The sequence below is a fragment of the Cebidichthys violaceus genome, unplaced genomic scaffold, assembly GCF_023349555.1.
Source record: "Cebidichthys violaceus isolate CVI_PGR_0920_01 unplaced genomic scaffold, fCebVio1.0.p SCAF_61, whole genome shotgun sequence".
Classification (NCBI taxonomy): domain Eukaryota; kingdom Metazoa; phylum Chordata; class Actinopteri; order Perciformes; family Stichaeidae; genus Cebidichthys; species Cebidichthys violaceus.
In genome coordinates, this window is record NW_027176828.1 from 352,807 (window position 1) to 368,520 (window position 15,714).

The following is a 15,714-nucleotide window of genomic DNA, read 5'->3' on the forward strand; positions in this document are numbered from 1 at the left end:
ATTACGGGTGTTACGCAACTCGTTTGCGGCCTCCGTGATGGTGCATTAGGTCAGGACGCTGAACACACACACACACACACACACACACACACACACACACACACACACACACACACACACACACACAGCCATATCAGTTGTGACAGCTTGTCATTACGGCTCAGCCACACTGATACAGGACTCTGTCACTGAGCGGTAAAAAAAAAAAAAAAAGACAAATCAGCAACACAGCAGCCATCAAATCAGGTCTCCTGTAATGAATCCACTGCAGACATAAGTGTATTCATGGGAGCACCTAATTTAAATTTCGATGGTTGGGGACCCCCCCCCCCCCCTTCAATTAAGCACTCCGGGCTCTATTTTTGATGCAGGTGCAAAGCCGACAGAAGAGCACACAGAGACCTCTCCAAAAAATATTCACATAAGCCTCTTTTATGTTGTTGACATTTTCCTCTTTCCTAAAAATCTTTAATCTAGTACACTTTTAAATGCACATTAAAACAAAATGTTATGCAATGAAAGCAGCAGAAGTCTGTGCTGGGTTAGATTAACGGATGATTCTCAACCGTGACGTCATCCACACACTTCCGCTTCACAGACGACACAGACTACACTATTTCTTTTTTCGGCGACCTCAGCGAGCATCCTGGGACATTTATTTGTTTCTTTAATAAAAAAACAAAAAATAAACAATTTTCTCTAGAAAATTAAAATCATATTTTTGCTCCTGTAAACAGGATTATTACGAGGGGCTGTCATGCTGTTATGTAAATGGCTTAAACGGGCTGTTGCTTTTCTCAGTATTTGCTGAATGGACGTTATTGTGAGTGCATGTTAACGACCCAAATATAACTAACTTAAAAAGGGGAAATATGAAAAACTCACTTTTTCAATAAATTTGGGTATTTGGAGTTGCAACCAACCCACAAACTGTAAAAAAAGAAAAGTGGGCTGCCTCGATCATAAAACATGTGATTCAACAAGCCAATCAGATTTGGCTCCACTTCCTATGTCACACTCAGGCTCAACAGAATCATTGAATCATCGATAGAATATACCGATCCCCATCTGAAGGTGGAACCATATTTTTCTCTCATATTTTTCTGTCTCGCTAAAAGAGAGGGTGAATACAGGTATATTCAGACAGACATTATGAGAAAAATAATGTGTTTTTTGAACATTAGAGCATGTAAACATGTTGTAGTTGAAACATCAAATACAAGAAACACTCACTCACTGCATCGTTCTTGTGAGCGAAGTAGGATTTCAGTGTCTTACAAAACATTTTCTGTCCATTTAAGGGGATTTGGAAGGCTGTGTTTCCATATTTATGGTTAAGTAGTAATAATAATAACATCAAGGGAAATCTGTCTGGCGCATAAGAAAAATGTTTGCTGCTTTTAAAGAGAATGAATTAATGAATGCATTGGAATGACTCTCCATTACTGCAGCCTAACTCAAAACCCAAATCCACCTACTAGTGATGAATTCCTCCTAAAAAACGATAAGTTAAGGCTGCGTCATGCTCTACTCATGCTTGTACCGTGGGACGCCATACTCCACCAAAACTGCAAAAAGTGAATTGACAACCCTCACCTGCAATTAAACAACACGCTTGAGCGTTTAAAAATATCAAAAAATGACATTATTTAAGTCCACAGACTCACAGACTAATGGCGGCGTGTGTAGAGCTGCAGCAGGCCTCACCTGAAACTCGAAGGTCTCATCAAACAGCGGGTCGTCCTGTTCTGAGCAGCGTGTGCGCGTCCGCTGTTCGGCACAGTCAGCTGTACGCCGTGCAGCTCCAGGACCACGTACGGGTCAATGACCTCTCCCTTGGCCCCTGATCCCTGAGGCTTGGCAGGTTGTGGGCACTGATCACCTGCAACAGTAGAACAACAAAACAAAACAAAAAAAGAATATTTGAGGCAAACTCAAATTGAAATGTGGGGGGAAAACGGAACTGAACGTTACAGAAAAAACAGGGGCGTTAACATAATGTCTTCACCTTAATCCGTAGAGTTTGAGCCGGCACTCTCCTGGCACGCAGCCCTGCGTGTGAGCGCTGAAATACGACACCTCGTCCCTCATCACAGCCGGTCGGAGGACATAACCGCACCCTCCGTTCTGTGAGAAGCGACCCCTGTGAAGGTCCAGCATGGCGCCGGGGGTCTGCTGGTTCAAGGCCACGAGCTGGACCCCTCCTTTCCAGTAACCCTGTGGGTTGGGGTTACTGGAGTCCAGGCGCACCGAACTGGGTCGTACCCTCGTCAGGGGTGCGCTTGGTGAACATTAACAAGGTCCTCCGGGCTCTCCGTGGTCAGGCGCCGTCGCCTCGCCCTCGCCCAGGGAGCACAGCGTCCAATAAGGCGGCTCAGAAGGCAGCGGCGTGCTGGGGGAGGAGGGACTGCTGGGCGGCGACTGCTGCTGGGCCTGTTTGTGACTGGCTCTCTGGGCGTAGAAGCTGCGGCTGCCCGTGCGAGCGATCGCCACCAGGTCCGACAGCTCCTTGTGGAGGCGCAGCTTCCTGGGCTGAGAGGGGCGGAGGCACCACCAGGACCACGCCCAGTTCTTCCTCACCAGGGATGGTCATTCGACGTCCCGCCAGGGGCCCTCCCCTCCTCCAATCTCCCTCATCCTCCTCCGACACCTCCCCATCTGAGCCGTCCTGCTCCGGAAGGAGCTTCTTCCCCCACGATCAGGATGCGTCCCTTCAGCTGCTCGGGGAGTGGCAAGGTCGTGGCTCGCCCCCCCAGGCTGACGGGGAGGGCCTCCGGCTTGTAAAGAAGGGAGTCCGAACACTTTCTTTAAGTGCTGTGCCATGGTGCGCTGCTGGCCGGGGGAACAACGCTGGCACAAAGTACAACAGGAGCGGGTACTGAGAGGTCAGGAAGGCGTACTTGTTGACCACCTCCAGAGCGGAGCGGATAGTGACAGGCGCGTGATGGTGGTGGTGGTGGTGATGGTGGTGGTGATGATGGTGGCGCGGGATATCCGGCCCCATAGTCCACCCCGAGTGAGAGGCTCCCCCTCCGGGGCCGTCGGTCACTTCCGAGCTCCACGCATCGGCAGCCGGACTGCAGGGCCTTGATCAACCCTCCGAGGTCCGCCCTGCCGTGGACCTGGTCATCCAGCAGGTAGGAGCGGTACGAGGTGCTGAGTGAACAAGATCAACTTCTAAATCTGCTTCTAAACCATGATTTACAGTATTCATGACACGTAGTGACTTCTGAGAACATCAGAGAAGAAGACAAATGAATGAACGTGCCCTGACTGTAAACAGACCTGATGTAGTAGTGGGGACAGTGGCATGTTCATGTCCTGACAAACCCCCAGGTGCTCCGGGTCGAGCAGCTGGCACTTCCGGAGACTGCAGGTAGCGGGCGAATCCGTCCAGACCCAGCAGCCCCCTCTCCTTACCCTGGGCCTGAGGGCTCGCAGCGCCGCAGGAGCTCCCAGCAGCCCTCCGTGGTCGCCAGGGACAGACCCTGCTCCGTCTCCAGGAAGAGTCGGAGGTCCTGAGGGTCCAGACACTCCCGGTCCTTCGACAGCTGCACCAGCAGGAAGTAGACGTCCGGTGCGGGGTGCAGAGCTCGCAGAAGGCCTCGTGGAACTCCTCGCTGCGTCACGTGGGAGGTGAGCTTCTCCTTGCTGCGCTGGATCTCCTTAAAACGCAGACGCACCTGTGGAGGGAGAAGAAGAGAGTTTATTGAGCGAGAGATGAGGTGAGGTAATCTAGTTAGCCAACGTTCTGCCTCATTTGTTCACCGAAGCTTAATTAAACTTTACTTATCTTGTTATCCATGAGGATATTACAAAAAAACCGACTCATTAAACAACGCATTGTATTAATCATCTCTTTCCTTCACCTGCCTCCTCTTCTTCTCTCTATCGGTTCATCTCGTTCTGTGCTCAGCCCATGCCGGCAATAATCTTCCCCCCCTCTGATCCTCATCGTCGTGGGTAAAATGTTCTCGCAGGATGTCGTGCCGTCGTGTCACCTGTCTGAGCCAACGCAGACGTCCATCCTCTCTCTATGTTTCCAGGTTTAATCTGAGCATCTTTGTTGCAGCAGCGGGTGATAGGTGGAGGAGGAACAGGGGGAGAGGTAGCCGGCCTCTGGCTAACTCAGTATGGCTTCAGCATATTTCTAGTTAAATACTTTTGGTAACATGTGGGCACACTCAATAAACCACTGTAACGTCAAAGGTTACACAAAGGGTTTTCTGGTCTAGAAACACAGATTTTCTTGCATTGTTTGGCCCGTGACTCCTTATATTTTTTTGTAAATGTCTACCAACAATCAAAACGTTTACCCCCCCCCCCCCCCCCCCCCCCCCCCCCCCCCAACTGCACTTCAGAAATCCAAACGCAAGAAATCTCTTTAACGTGAGGGATTGAACGTTCTGCTGCACCAATTACAGGAACAAACCACTCCTGCTGTGGCTGTGGCTGTTGCCGCGGTGACATCCAGTCATCACCACGGAGCCGTTTGTTGCAGCGCGTGACAGAGATAATTCTCCGCATGTTCATCAATGAGAGCGACCTCTTTCACATGCAAATACGCACTCGTGGGATCAATTGTTGATGTAAAAAACATTGATTCAGCAGAACACCACTTGTGCTACTGGCGGTGCACGGCTCCACATCAACCACCAGTCTTATGAAGCATATAAGCATGAAGGTGGAGGATAATAAGTGATGTTCTTATTCACCTTGGCTTCCTTGATGCCGGGGCAGAGTTTTACAGATGGTGGCGACGGCCACGTCCTCCGACACGATGCCGTAGCCGTCTTCATCCACCTGGGCGAACTCCGTCGCCAGCCACTCGCTCCTCATCTTCCCTCCCGGGCTGCCGTCCACACCCGACGCCCCCTCCTTCACCCAGCCCCCCCTACTCCTCCGCCGCCTCCCCCCGGCACCCCCGATGACCGACGGGTGAGCCAACAGGTAGCGAAGGCCGTCACCCAGATGTTTGCCACATCTGCCGACAACGCCACCAAGTCCAGAGACTGTAAGGAGGGACAGATGAGGAGATTAGCGGGCGGGACGGATGGGTTGTTCACTGCGGGTCTTTGAGGAGGAAACGTACCTGGTAATCGTCCCCATGGATGACCGAGAAGGCCGCTTCCTCAGCCAGGTGCTCGGAGAGAGGACCGTTGTGGAGGAACGTCTCGGTGCTTCTTCCCGGTTGCGAACCTCTCGGATGCTGAGGACGTCTAGCCGAGCCCCGGTCGCTGTCCTTCTTGGACGGCTCCCAGCGCAAGCAGCTGAGGTCGGCGTCCAGCGTGTAGAAACGACAGTAGACCCTGGAGTTGGGCCGGATCTTCTTCAGTTCACAACCGCCCTGCATGAACGCCAAGCAGTCTGCAGCACTGCTCACCTGGGGAATGGAAAAAATCAAAGGCGTTGTGATCTGTTCTTTGTCTTGAATTATTTTCTCATCATGTTAAATCTGTGACGCTAATCTACCTTCTTCTCGGAGGGCATGCTGCTGAAGGACACAGTCTTCTTCCTTCCTCCGCCAAACTTCTGCACTGAGGGATCCTGGGAAAAGACAAACACAGATGGCCATGAAGTCAAAAGGAGAAGAGGAGTTTTCTACATGTTGAGAAGAACTCAAGGAACAGCAACAACAATCCTCCAGCTAGACTAAATATATTTCTGTATTACTACAAAACATTTGTATACGTGCTTCTTCAGAATCATCAGACAACATTCATGAACATTTCAGAGGGACACACGTGGAAAAACAACAGTTTCATGTACAACTAACACAAATAATCACATATAAATCCTGTAGCCATAAATGACTTTGGTCATGTCGTTTTTTTATTTTTTTAGACGTAGGCGAGACGTAGGCGGGAGGTATATTTGGTGCCCATTCAAAAGAGAGAGAGAAAGAGAGAGAGAGACAGAGAGAGAGACGAGCGAGAGCGAGAGAGAGAGAGAGAGGAGAGAGAGAGAGAGAGAGAGAGAGAGAGAGAGGCTGGAGAGACCACTATGTTTTAGGAGGGTTTTCCATCTGATCCCTGTGAAATATGGTAAAAAAACACACTAAAAACTGTCAAAGAACGCTTTAAAAACAAATTAATTCAGAATACAATGACATTGCATTATTCAAACTCTCTTAGAAGTAGCATTGTAAAACACAATACAAAGTCATTACGGAGAAGTCCTTGTTCAAATAGAGTTTCTCTCATTCCATTCCTCCCTTCTTTCCTGAGGAAAATAACATTTCCATCTTTTCAGGAGAGCGTCTTCACTTTCATGTAATGCGATGCGACTCTTTTCACCATCATTTCATATTCAAAAAACACTCACACTGAATCATTCAAATATGGTTTTCAGTAATTGACTGAAGCATTTCCAGGGATAGATGATAATATTTTAAGCGGGCCATCAAGCCCCCTAAATTTGGTGGGCCAAATGTTCACCTTAGGCTGACCCCCATTCACTCTAATGAGCAGGTGGCATTTAAAAATATTCTTCAAAAAAAACACATTTGGCCTGAAGGAAACCCCGGGGATGTTGGTTTTTTTTTGGTTCATTTGTCTGTTTGTTTTTGTGTCGTCATGGATGGCTGTTTATAATACGCACTGAATTAAAGATTATAAACTGTGACATTTTAATAATTACTTAAAGTCTCAAAGCCCATTAAAGGACTGGTGTTGGGAAATAAGCTCCAGCTAAACACACCGTCCATCGAACACTGCTTGTGAAATAGTAAATGGTTCTCTGGACGAATGTTTCAACATCACATCCTTAATAGGCGTCGTTTTTTACATGGGTTCGGCTGGGATTTGGATATTTTTGGGGCTTGCAGGTTTGCTTCACACACTCTCCTCCTTTCACTTCGTTGGCATCAGAGGAGCCGCTGCTCTCACTATGTAATCTCCTCCAAATTTGGACGGAATGGATTTTATTTTATTCATAGTCTTCCTGATCATCGCATTCTCACTGAGCCTGTCGAGCCGGCTCGCAGGAAAGCATTTACGTCTTAAGAGCGGTGTGTGAAACTAGAAACATTTCAAATTCAGCATTAAAGTTTCAAAAGTTGAATCCGAGCGCCGTCAGTCCTCCTGGACATACAGATCCTTTTCGGTTCCTCTAGAACTCAACTTTGTAGCTGAGATGATTCGTCAATGGGCAGAAAATGTATCTGCAGCCATTTTTGAAAATCGATCACGTCAATCTTTTTTGCCACGAATGCCAAAAACAAAAAAATGCACTGGGTCCAGCTTCTAAGATGTGAATATTTGGTGGTTTTCTTATTCCCAGGGCCGGATTTAAAATTGTGTCGAAGTGGCTTACACTATATGTTCGTTAATATTAGCTCGATTGCTTCATTGCTGTGTCAAAGGTTTTGGTTACTCTGCATATAAGACTATACATGTTTCAGGGCATTGTAATAATATATGCGAGCACAATACAACCTTGTGAAAACATCCACATCTGAGGTGAAATCATGAACCTCTCAACCTTCCAACAATCTCGTTCATCAGCAATAGACTTCTGCGAAGAGGGCGACAAGTACCAGCCAATCAGAAGCAGAGGAGGGCAATCACTCCCGTAAAAAAAACGACTTGCCAATGGCTGTGAAAGAGGTATATTTGACATGAGAGAGAACACACAGTCCTCCCCTGTTAACATGTTCCTCCTGCTAGTTCCATTTCAAGGTACATTTGGACATATCTTTGGGTTTTGGACTTGTCAACTTGTAGCCCAAACGGAAATAGAAACAACAGCTGATCACAGTCCTCATCGTCTTTAATAAAAGAGTATTTTTTTTGTTGTTTAAAAAAGGTAGCAGAGGTACACATCTTGTTTTCCATCTTTCTGTTCTCTGGGGAAAGATTCCTGGAATAACAAGAAACCATTATTGGAAAAGTGACTAGTGTCAGAGATAAAGTTAGAATCTTAAGCTTAAGCACTGTTGTTTTTCTGACACACACACACACACACAGACACACACACACACACAGCTACTTAGTAGCCGTGCTTCCCGCCTCCAGCTAGTGACAGATTGATTGGCGGCTTCATCTCCGCTCGCTGAGCAACAAATGTCAATGTCAAGTTAACTTTTCATTAGCGCCACAGCGCGGGAGTCTTACTGATAACGGCTCTTCTTCATGAGCGCCGTAATGAGCTGCGGCGGTCTCGGCTGACGCGACGGCAGTAATTACACGTGGCGCCGAGTGCAGAGAGTCGACCGCCTCTCCCGTGTGCAGTCCTCCCCCCCCCCCCCCCCCCCCCCCCCCCGCCACCGCCGTTCAGTTTGTACGGATACAGCATGTAACTGTACTACTTAAGTACAAGTAGTAATACCACACTGTGAAAATACTCCACTACAAGGAAAAGTCCGGCATTCAAAAGTATGTTTGTATTATGAGCAAAATGTACTTTTACTAGTGTACAATATTCCCTGCCAGTGTTTTACTATTACATATGATCTGGGTAGTAATACTGCTGTATGTTGCATTTTATTTTCTGTTGGTTAGTCTCACCTACTTCAATGCATAATATTCTATAAGATCAGCGTACGTTTGTCCTGTGAGAACCTCGTATCTCTAAAAAGAGAAACCTGTTTTGTGACGACGTATTTTCCAGCTGATCCAAGAGGCTTTTTAAAGAGTTTAGCTGAAGAAGTAGGAGGATTTTCTCAACACATGAAGGAAACACTTCATCCTTTTAGTTTGTCACAAACAATCAACATCAACACATCTGGAGATCCGTGGTCTTCATCTGTAACCTTGTGCTTTAAGGTTAGAAATCATCTGCTGAGGAAGCATAGGAAAGCGTTGGGAAGCGACGAAGAAAGTTGGACCTTGTGTTGAGAATATTTTACACCCACAGGTGAGTTCAAATCCAGACACACCGACTCACATGTTCACGGTACCTTTTGGCCAAAGAAACACAACATACATGATTACCTCAGAAAGGGGGAGGGAGGGAGGTGAAAATCGTTGCCTCGTCCTGTTCGCTACACAATCCCGTATTGATTTCCAATCCCAACATTCCCAGACCTCCCCGCACACACACACACACACACACACACACACACACACACACACACACACACACACACACACACACACACACACACACACACACACACACACACACACACACACACACACACACACACACACTGGACACCGAGTTACCATCAAAGGCGGTTCGCTTGTTTGTCTTTGTTCACGTAAACACTCCCAAAAATTGTATTAAGTTGGTCAGGGAGGAGGCCGGACGGACGAGCTTATAGAGAAAGCAGGTCAGCGGGTATTTAGGTGGACGGAGCCGTGTCTGTCTCTCTGGCGATGCCGCTTTGGGGGCGCCCGTGGACATTCGGGGACATCGACGTTGTTGTGGCGGTCGTGGCTAATCCGGCGCGCGCGCGTGTGTGTGTGTGCGCGTCGTGCATGTTTCCGCTGTCGCTTTGACATCTCGGCGCAAGACACACGATGCCATCCAGGAAACTATGGCCACGTCCTCTGAAAGCCTTTAATGCAGCGCTCTGTTTGGCCTAAAAGGGCATCTATCAGTTATAATCCACAGCCTGTTTTAAGCTCCGTCTCTCTCTCTCTCTCTCTCTCTCTCTCTCTCTCTCTCTCTCTCTCTCTCTCTCTCTCTCTCTCTCTCTCTCTCTCTCTCTCTCTCTCTCTCTCTGTCTCTGTCTCTCTGTCTCTCCGGTTTGTTTTACTTCTACGCTCTCTTTAGCTCAGATGCGATCGTTCTCTCCGTCACTGAGCTGCTGCTGGGAAAAAAATAATAATATCTCAGCACAGATGGAAAGATGCTGAGGAGAAATGAGAGCAAAGGCTGGAGGGAAAGAAGAGAGGAGACGCAAGAAAAAGGTCAGACGAGACTTAAAAAAAAAAAAAAAGGATGTTCTGGAGTGGAAAGCCGAGAACACGGTTTGACAATTGGAAATGGGGAAAAATAATTACAAAAAAAAAAATAGAGTGCAAACTGAATAAAAGAGTAGAGGTGGGAGTTGAAAAGAGGATCAAGGTGCAACAAGTGGGGACACAGGGAGCAGAAGTAGAATAAATAGAAGGAGAACAATAGGTCATTGTAGTGAACAGCCGCTGACAGCAGCGCGCTCTTCACTCGGTGTACCTCTTCAGTACGACTGTGTCGCGTGTGTGAAGAGAGAGAGAGAGAGAGAGAGAGTATCACTGTGATGTCGACCCACTCAGAGCCTATAGCTCAAAACCGTCATGGCGGAGGACGTTGTGTTGTATCAGGGGCTGTTGGTGGAGTCCGGTTGGTACAATAGCAAAGTTTCAGGATTATTTGTCACTAAGAGGTCTTTTAAAAAGCAGGTTTTCATTATTCAAAACATGTATTCACAAATATGAAAAGCGAGTGCGAGAGACGGTGTCGCGCCGTAAAAAATGACACGGTCGGCCAGAGGTTACGCCAAGAGAAACCCGTCTTCACATCGGTTTGTGGAACCTAAAACGGACCCCCTTTCTGGACAGATCTGATCCGGTGCCTTTTGTGAGAACCTGGATCGAAGGGAGACGCTGTCTGTCTGACGCTATTCTGTTGCAGGGCGTAGTTGTTGTGTAAGTGGCCTTATTGTTAACGATATAAGCCTTAGTTGTGTGTGTGTGTGTGTGTGTGTGTGTGTGTGTGTGTGTGTGTGTGTGTGTGCGCAAAGTGTGTACAGCCCAGTTGCCTTGGCTTGCAACGAGAACCACGGTTGCCTTCAGGTAACGTTAAAACATGAGTGTTGGGTTTGTCCTGCTGTAGAAACCTGGCGGTGCAACACAGGCCGACTCTTTGAAGACGACCTGCTCCCTCTGTAGATACGAAGCTGATTATACGCTAATAAAAACATATATATACATATATTATATCAAATCTCTGCTAATAAAATCGGCAAAATCCGCCTTGAAAATGCATTCGGTCAGCTTCCGACTATGATCGGATGTGGACGCCTGAACATTACGCCCAAATGTGATTGTTAAACGTCTCCTTCTACAAGCCTGGAGCATCAATCTGCTGCTGGATCAAGGCCTCGACTCTTTTTCCACAACATATTTGGGAACCTGGCTGCAGGGATTTGATCCCATTCAGACACACAAGAGTTAGTTGTCGTCGTTGCGTGATCAGGTCTGGCTCTCAGCCGGCGTTGTTGAAGTGTTGAATGCGTTGAATTGAAACAGGGCCGCTGACTTAGAGAAGAAGATTATTTGCTGTATGGCAAATATTGCACATGTGTAACAATTCAATGAAGAAGATGAGCAAATGGCACCTCACAAAACGATGCAGTTTGGGGCAAATTATTTACGAACAAATCCAAAAAGACTTTTTTTAGAATAACATTAAAAAATAACATGAACAGAATTCATGTTTTTAATTCAAATCTTTGTCCTTAATAATCCTCGGGCGGCAATATGAGGGACAAAAAATGCTCTAATGTTGAATATAGCGATAACGACATTACTCGATATTAAAGTGTATTCAGTTCAGCCTCTCTGCTGCTTTCAGAACAAATTACTTGTTTAGTTTAAGAATAATTTCATTCTTTTGTTGAACAAATTGAACATTGAACTGTACGCAAAAGGCATTAATTAAAAAAAAACTCGAAAAATCTCAGAAAGAAAACCGATGAGACAGTACTTTGACAAACTAATCAGGACGTTTTATGATGCATAAATCTCCACATATTTACTTGTGTGTCCTCGCATGCATGAGTCCCCGCAGGTCACCACTTCAATGTGAGGATGCACACACACACACACACACACACACACACACACACACACACACTGTACAAACACAGCAGCCTTCATCCCGTCCTGCACAGCGACCTTCAACAGCCGTACACACGAAAGAGCCGATGGAACATAAACGTGAAAATCAATCTACAACCGTGTCAAAACTCACACACACTCACACACACACACACACACACACACACACACACCCCGATCGCTCGTCAATCCCTATACTGTTCCTGCACCCGGCCTCGATGTTTCCATCCATTGACAAAAACTTGCTTATACAACTTATTAACCTTGTGCATAACACACACACACACACACACACACACACACACACACACACACACACGCAGACTAACACCTGGCAGTTGCATAAATCCAGTCCCAATCTGATCCTCATGATCTGGCTAATAATCCCTCAGCCCATTGGCAGAAGATTAGCACAATAGATTACTGCGCTGCTGCACAGTCTTACAGCCGTTAATCCGCAGCAAAGGCCGGCTCGCTGTGCATCACAGTCAGCACAGCGGCGCACAACTGTTGATTATCAACTAGGACAAATATCTATTGATGCGTTTCTTTATATGTGTTGTCTGATAACCTTTAGCTGCTTTTTTTTTCTTGTTGGGGGGGGGGGGCTCCAGAGACATGAGCCTCAAATGGAAAGGATCTTTTTTTCACAACACCAATTTACTTTTGTCAGCACAGGTGGAACTAATCCCGTTAACAAAGTGTTCAGTGTCCCAGAGAGCCAACATGAGCATGACTACTTAGAGTAAATAGAGGTATTATTTCTATGTTTTAACGGTAAGTTTCCCTTTTTAAACCAGCACAAGTACATGTACTTATTTAAAGTGTCTCAGTGCACGTTGAACATGTTTACCATGAGGAACCGGGTAATGAGCCCGCTGACGAGGGCTTCGGTTTGCATTTCATTTCGGAAACTTCCGATGAGGATATCGCCTCGAGCGACAGGTTAAAGAGGCCGTAGACATGATTCTTTATAGGTGAGGTAAACAACAGCAGAGTAGTCGTAGACATGGCTCAGAGAGTCTGAGGAGTCAGTGAATCTATTGTCCGACCGGAGCGTATTCATTGTGTCAGATACATACGTCTGTAAAAGTCCCCAGTAAAACAGTTTCCAGTCAAATAAATGCAAGATTGATAAAAAAAAAAAAAAAAGAAGATCAAAACTAGTGACCTCTCTTCTGCCTCAAGCAACAACAATAAACTAACACTACTGATTTGGGCCTTTTATTGGCACTAAACCAGAATCCCTTCAAGAACTGAGCTCTTCAAAGTGACTCTGAATTAGAAAACTCACTTGTGTAGTTTTGACAAAACAAATCATGAGCCAACTTTTGCTTCCAATTCTCTACAATCATTCCGTGTGTGTGTGTGTGTGTGTGTGTGTGTGTGTGTGTCTTTCGGCCTGATTCACCATCTCTTACGCCAAACTGCGTACAGACGCTGAGCACTGAGGAGCACCAAGTGTGCCGAGAGTCTGCGTGAAGAAGCAGAAAGAAAGAAAGAAAGAAAGAACGAAAGAAACTGACAAACACTTCGAGGAAGTCGTGAGAAACCAGAATGATTAATTGATAACCGTGACTTGAAGCGTCAAATGTGTACGAGAGCGCGCGTGTGTGTGTGTGTGTGTGTGTGTGCGTGTGTGTGGGTGGGAGCGTGCTCGCTGATCGTATTCAGTTGAGTCACACCGACAAAAGGTGTTAAAACTGTGTGGCTTTGTTTTGTCGCTTCCTGCGCGGTATGGATTCTTTACCGCCGCAACGGTCGGCTCGATTTGGAATCGTTATGAGCGCACAGTGATTAACCCGATGCACTACGGTGTAATCACAACAAGTGCAACCAGCTCTGCGGTGACCTCAGCCTCGAGTGGTCTGTGAATAACGTGTTTGTAACGATGTCTGGGAGTGTGTGTGTGTGTGTGTGTGTGTGTGTGTGTGTGTATGTGTGTGTGTATTTAGCTCTGGAAAATTTTTATTTTCTGTTGGTGTAAAACAGGGAGGTGATGGTGAGTTCTTGAAGTGTATAAAGAAAGAAGAAAAACAAAAACCTGAACTCTTATTTCGGTTTCTTGTTCAGCGTCTGGATTTAGATTCGAGGAAGCACAAGAAGTCAAAGATCTCCGCCAACCCTCGTGGCAAAACAACGGTTGATGCTGAGATAAGATCGCGGTTGTGAGACGAAATGATCTCATTACTAGCTTTTTGGAGCTAATAACCGCGTTTTAAAGTTCGGAAAACTATTTGTGTCCACATTAGAGTTCGGTTTTGGGGTGACCGTGGCTAAGTGGAGAGCGCCTTTCAATCAGAGGGTCGGCGGTTCAATTCCCGCCTCTACTGCTCTACTCGTCTCGTGTCAATGTGTCCTTGAGCAAGACACTTCACCCCAAAATGTCTCCCGTAGCTGCGTCTACGGTGTGTAGATAGATAGTGAATTGTAAGTCGCTTTGGATAAAAGCGTCTGCTAAATGACCATAATGTAATATAATGTAATGTAATGTAATCTAATATAATGTAATGTAATGTAATGTTGTAGAGAGTGAAACGTCTGAACGGCACGAACGCCGTTAAACCTCCTTTTCGTTTGACGAACTAAAAGTCTGCATCACAGACGACGTCTGGTAAATAGTGGGACAGACAGACAATTGTTCTCGACAACATAAAGACAGGTTAAAGACAGCAAAAATGGGGGAAAAATCTGTTTTCAATCAGGACCTATTTTCATAATGATACGTTGACTAAAATTGCATGTTTCTGCCACTGAAAGGCTCAGATTGTTATTATTAGTGTCTGACGGCATTATTGAAGGAATCCTAAAGAGAAAACATGTCGGTGGAGCTCCGGTCTGGAGGACGTTGTAAGAGGAGAAAAACACGGTTGTTTTGTTGTTCGACCTCATGTGGACGTACTCGCAGCTGAAAGCTCCAAAAACAACAAGTAAGTGGACTTTGAGTAGAGATTATTGTGCTGAAGAATGAACTTCAATGAGGTTTAAGATCAAAGCTGTACTAAAGGGAGATTAGAGAGGGCGGTGATGACGTCACTGTCTCAGAACGTGACACACAACTTTGTTATGGCGACAAATGCCACGAAAGATCCATATCAAATTAAAAATAAATACAATTTAAATATGTTTATCTATTTAATGGCTCTTTTCCTTATTCCATCTTGGAACATTTTGGGGTTTTCTATCTCAAACTGAACAGGATGTTTCCTGCAGTAACCTGGATTCTGGTTGAAGCTTTGGCTTTGACAGCAGAGTTGATGGGGACATTTCAATCTAAGCCCTTTGCACCACAGGTTTGCACACACACACACACACACACACACACACACACACACACACACACACTGACACACACAGTCACACTCACACACTCACACTCACACTCTGCCCGTCTGCCCTCACATAATGAAGAGAATCTCTGATGGATTTCAACATGGCTTTGTGCTTCACTTTGCCTGACAGATATATATAAGCTCACACACACACACACACACACACACACACACACACACACACACACACAAAAACAATGCACCTGGTTCCAAAATGACGTGTGGTGCTTCTACGGATGAAATTACTGTGTGAGCGTGAAAACACGAGTTGTTTTCAGACATGGAGAACTACATATTTCTGGGCTCATCCGTCATCCATTAAACATTAATGTACCTAAAAACAGACAGATTTTAGAACCCTATCTTTCACCCCCGATTAATCTTAGACTCTGGACAAATTTCTGCCAAATCTGTTGTCGTTTGACGTGCAGCCTGATTAAGGTCTTGCAGTTTGACGCTTTGATTTCCCTCATTGCTGCTTGTTTTAATATCATTTGAAAGTATTTTGCATGAAATGGCTAAAACTGTAGTCATGAGACACCTGTGGCTCAGTCTACATCTAATTCTATTTGCTCCTCTTCCTGCTTCTTTCAGTACCTTTTTTTTAGTCAACA

At 46.1% G+C, this 15,714-nt stretch overlaps 1 protein-coding gene across 1 annotated transcript in view; it reads right to left on the reverse strand.

Moving 5' to 3' along the window:
- plcl1 (phospholipase C like 1) overlaps positions 1 to 15,714 on the reverse strand; it is a 65,916-nt gene that overhangs the window by 12,826 nt on the left and 37,376 nt on the right. Inside the window, 26 exon segments of the mRNA XM_068734206.1 lie at positions 1,708 to 1,790; positions 1,793 to 1,858; positions 1,861 to 1,882; positions 2,009 to 2,035; positions 2,038 to 2,274; positions 2,276 to 2,293; positions 2,295 to 2,330; positions 2,332 to 2,541; positions 2,543 to 2,692; positions 2,694 to 2,792; positions 2,794 to 2,859; positions 2,861 to 3,001; positions 3,003 to 3,156; positions 3,286 to 3,299; positions 3,301 to 3,360; positions 3,362 to 3,427; positions 3,429 to 3,581; positions 3,584 to 3,619; positions 3,621 to 3,683; positions 4,716 to 4,745; positions 4,747 to 4,964; positions 4,967 to 5,012; positions 5,093 to 5,188; positions 5,191 to 5,229; positions 5,231 to 5,383; positions 5,473 to 5,547. Of these exon segments, the coding sequence (XP_068590307.1) occupies positions 1,708 to 1,790; positions 1,793 to 1,858; positions 1,861 to 1,882; positions 2,009 to 2,035; positions 2,038 to 2,274; positions 2,276 to 2,293; positions 2,295 to 2,330; positions 2,332 to 2,541; positions 2,543 to 2,692; positions 2,694 to 2,792; positions 2,794 to 2,859; positions 2,861 to 3,001; positions 3,003 to 3,156; positions 3,286 to 3,299; positions 3,301 to 3,360; positions 3,362 to 3,427; positions 3,429 to 3,581; positions 3,584 to 3,619; positions 3,621 to 3,683; positions 4,716 to 4,745; positions 4,747 to 4,964; positions 4,967 to 5,012; positions 5,093 to 5,188; positions 5,191 to 5,229; positions 5,231 to 5,383; positions 5,473 to 5,547 (2,358 nt within the window).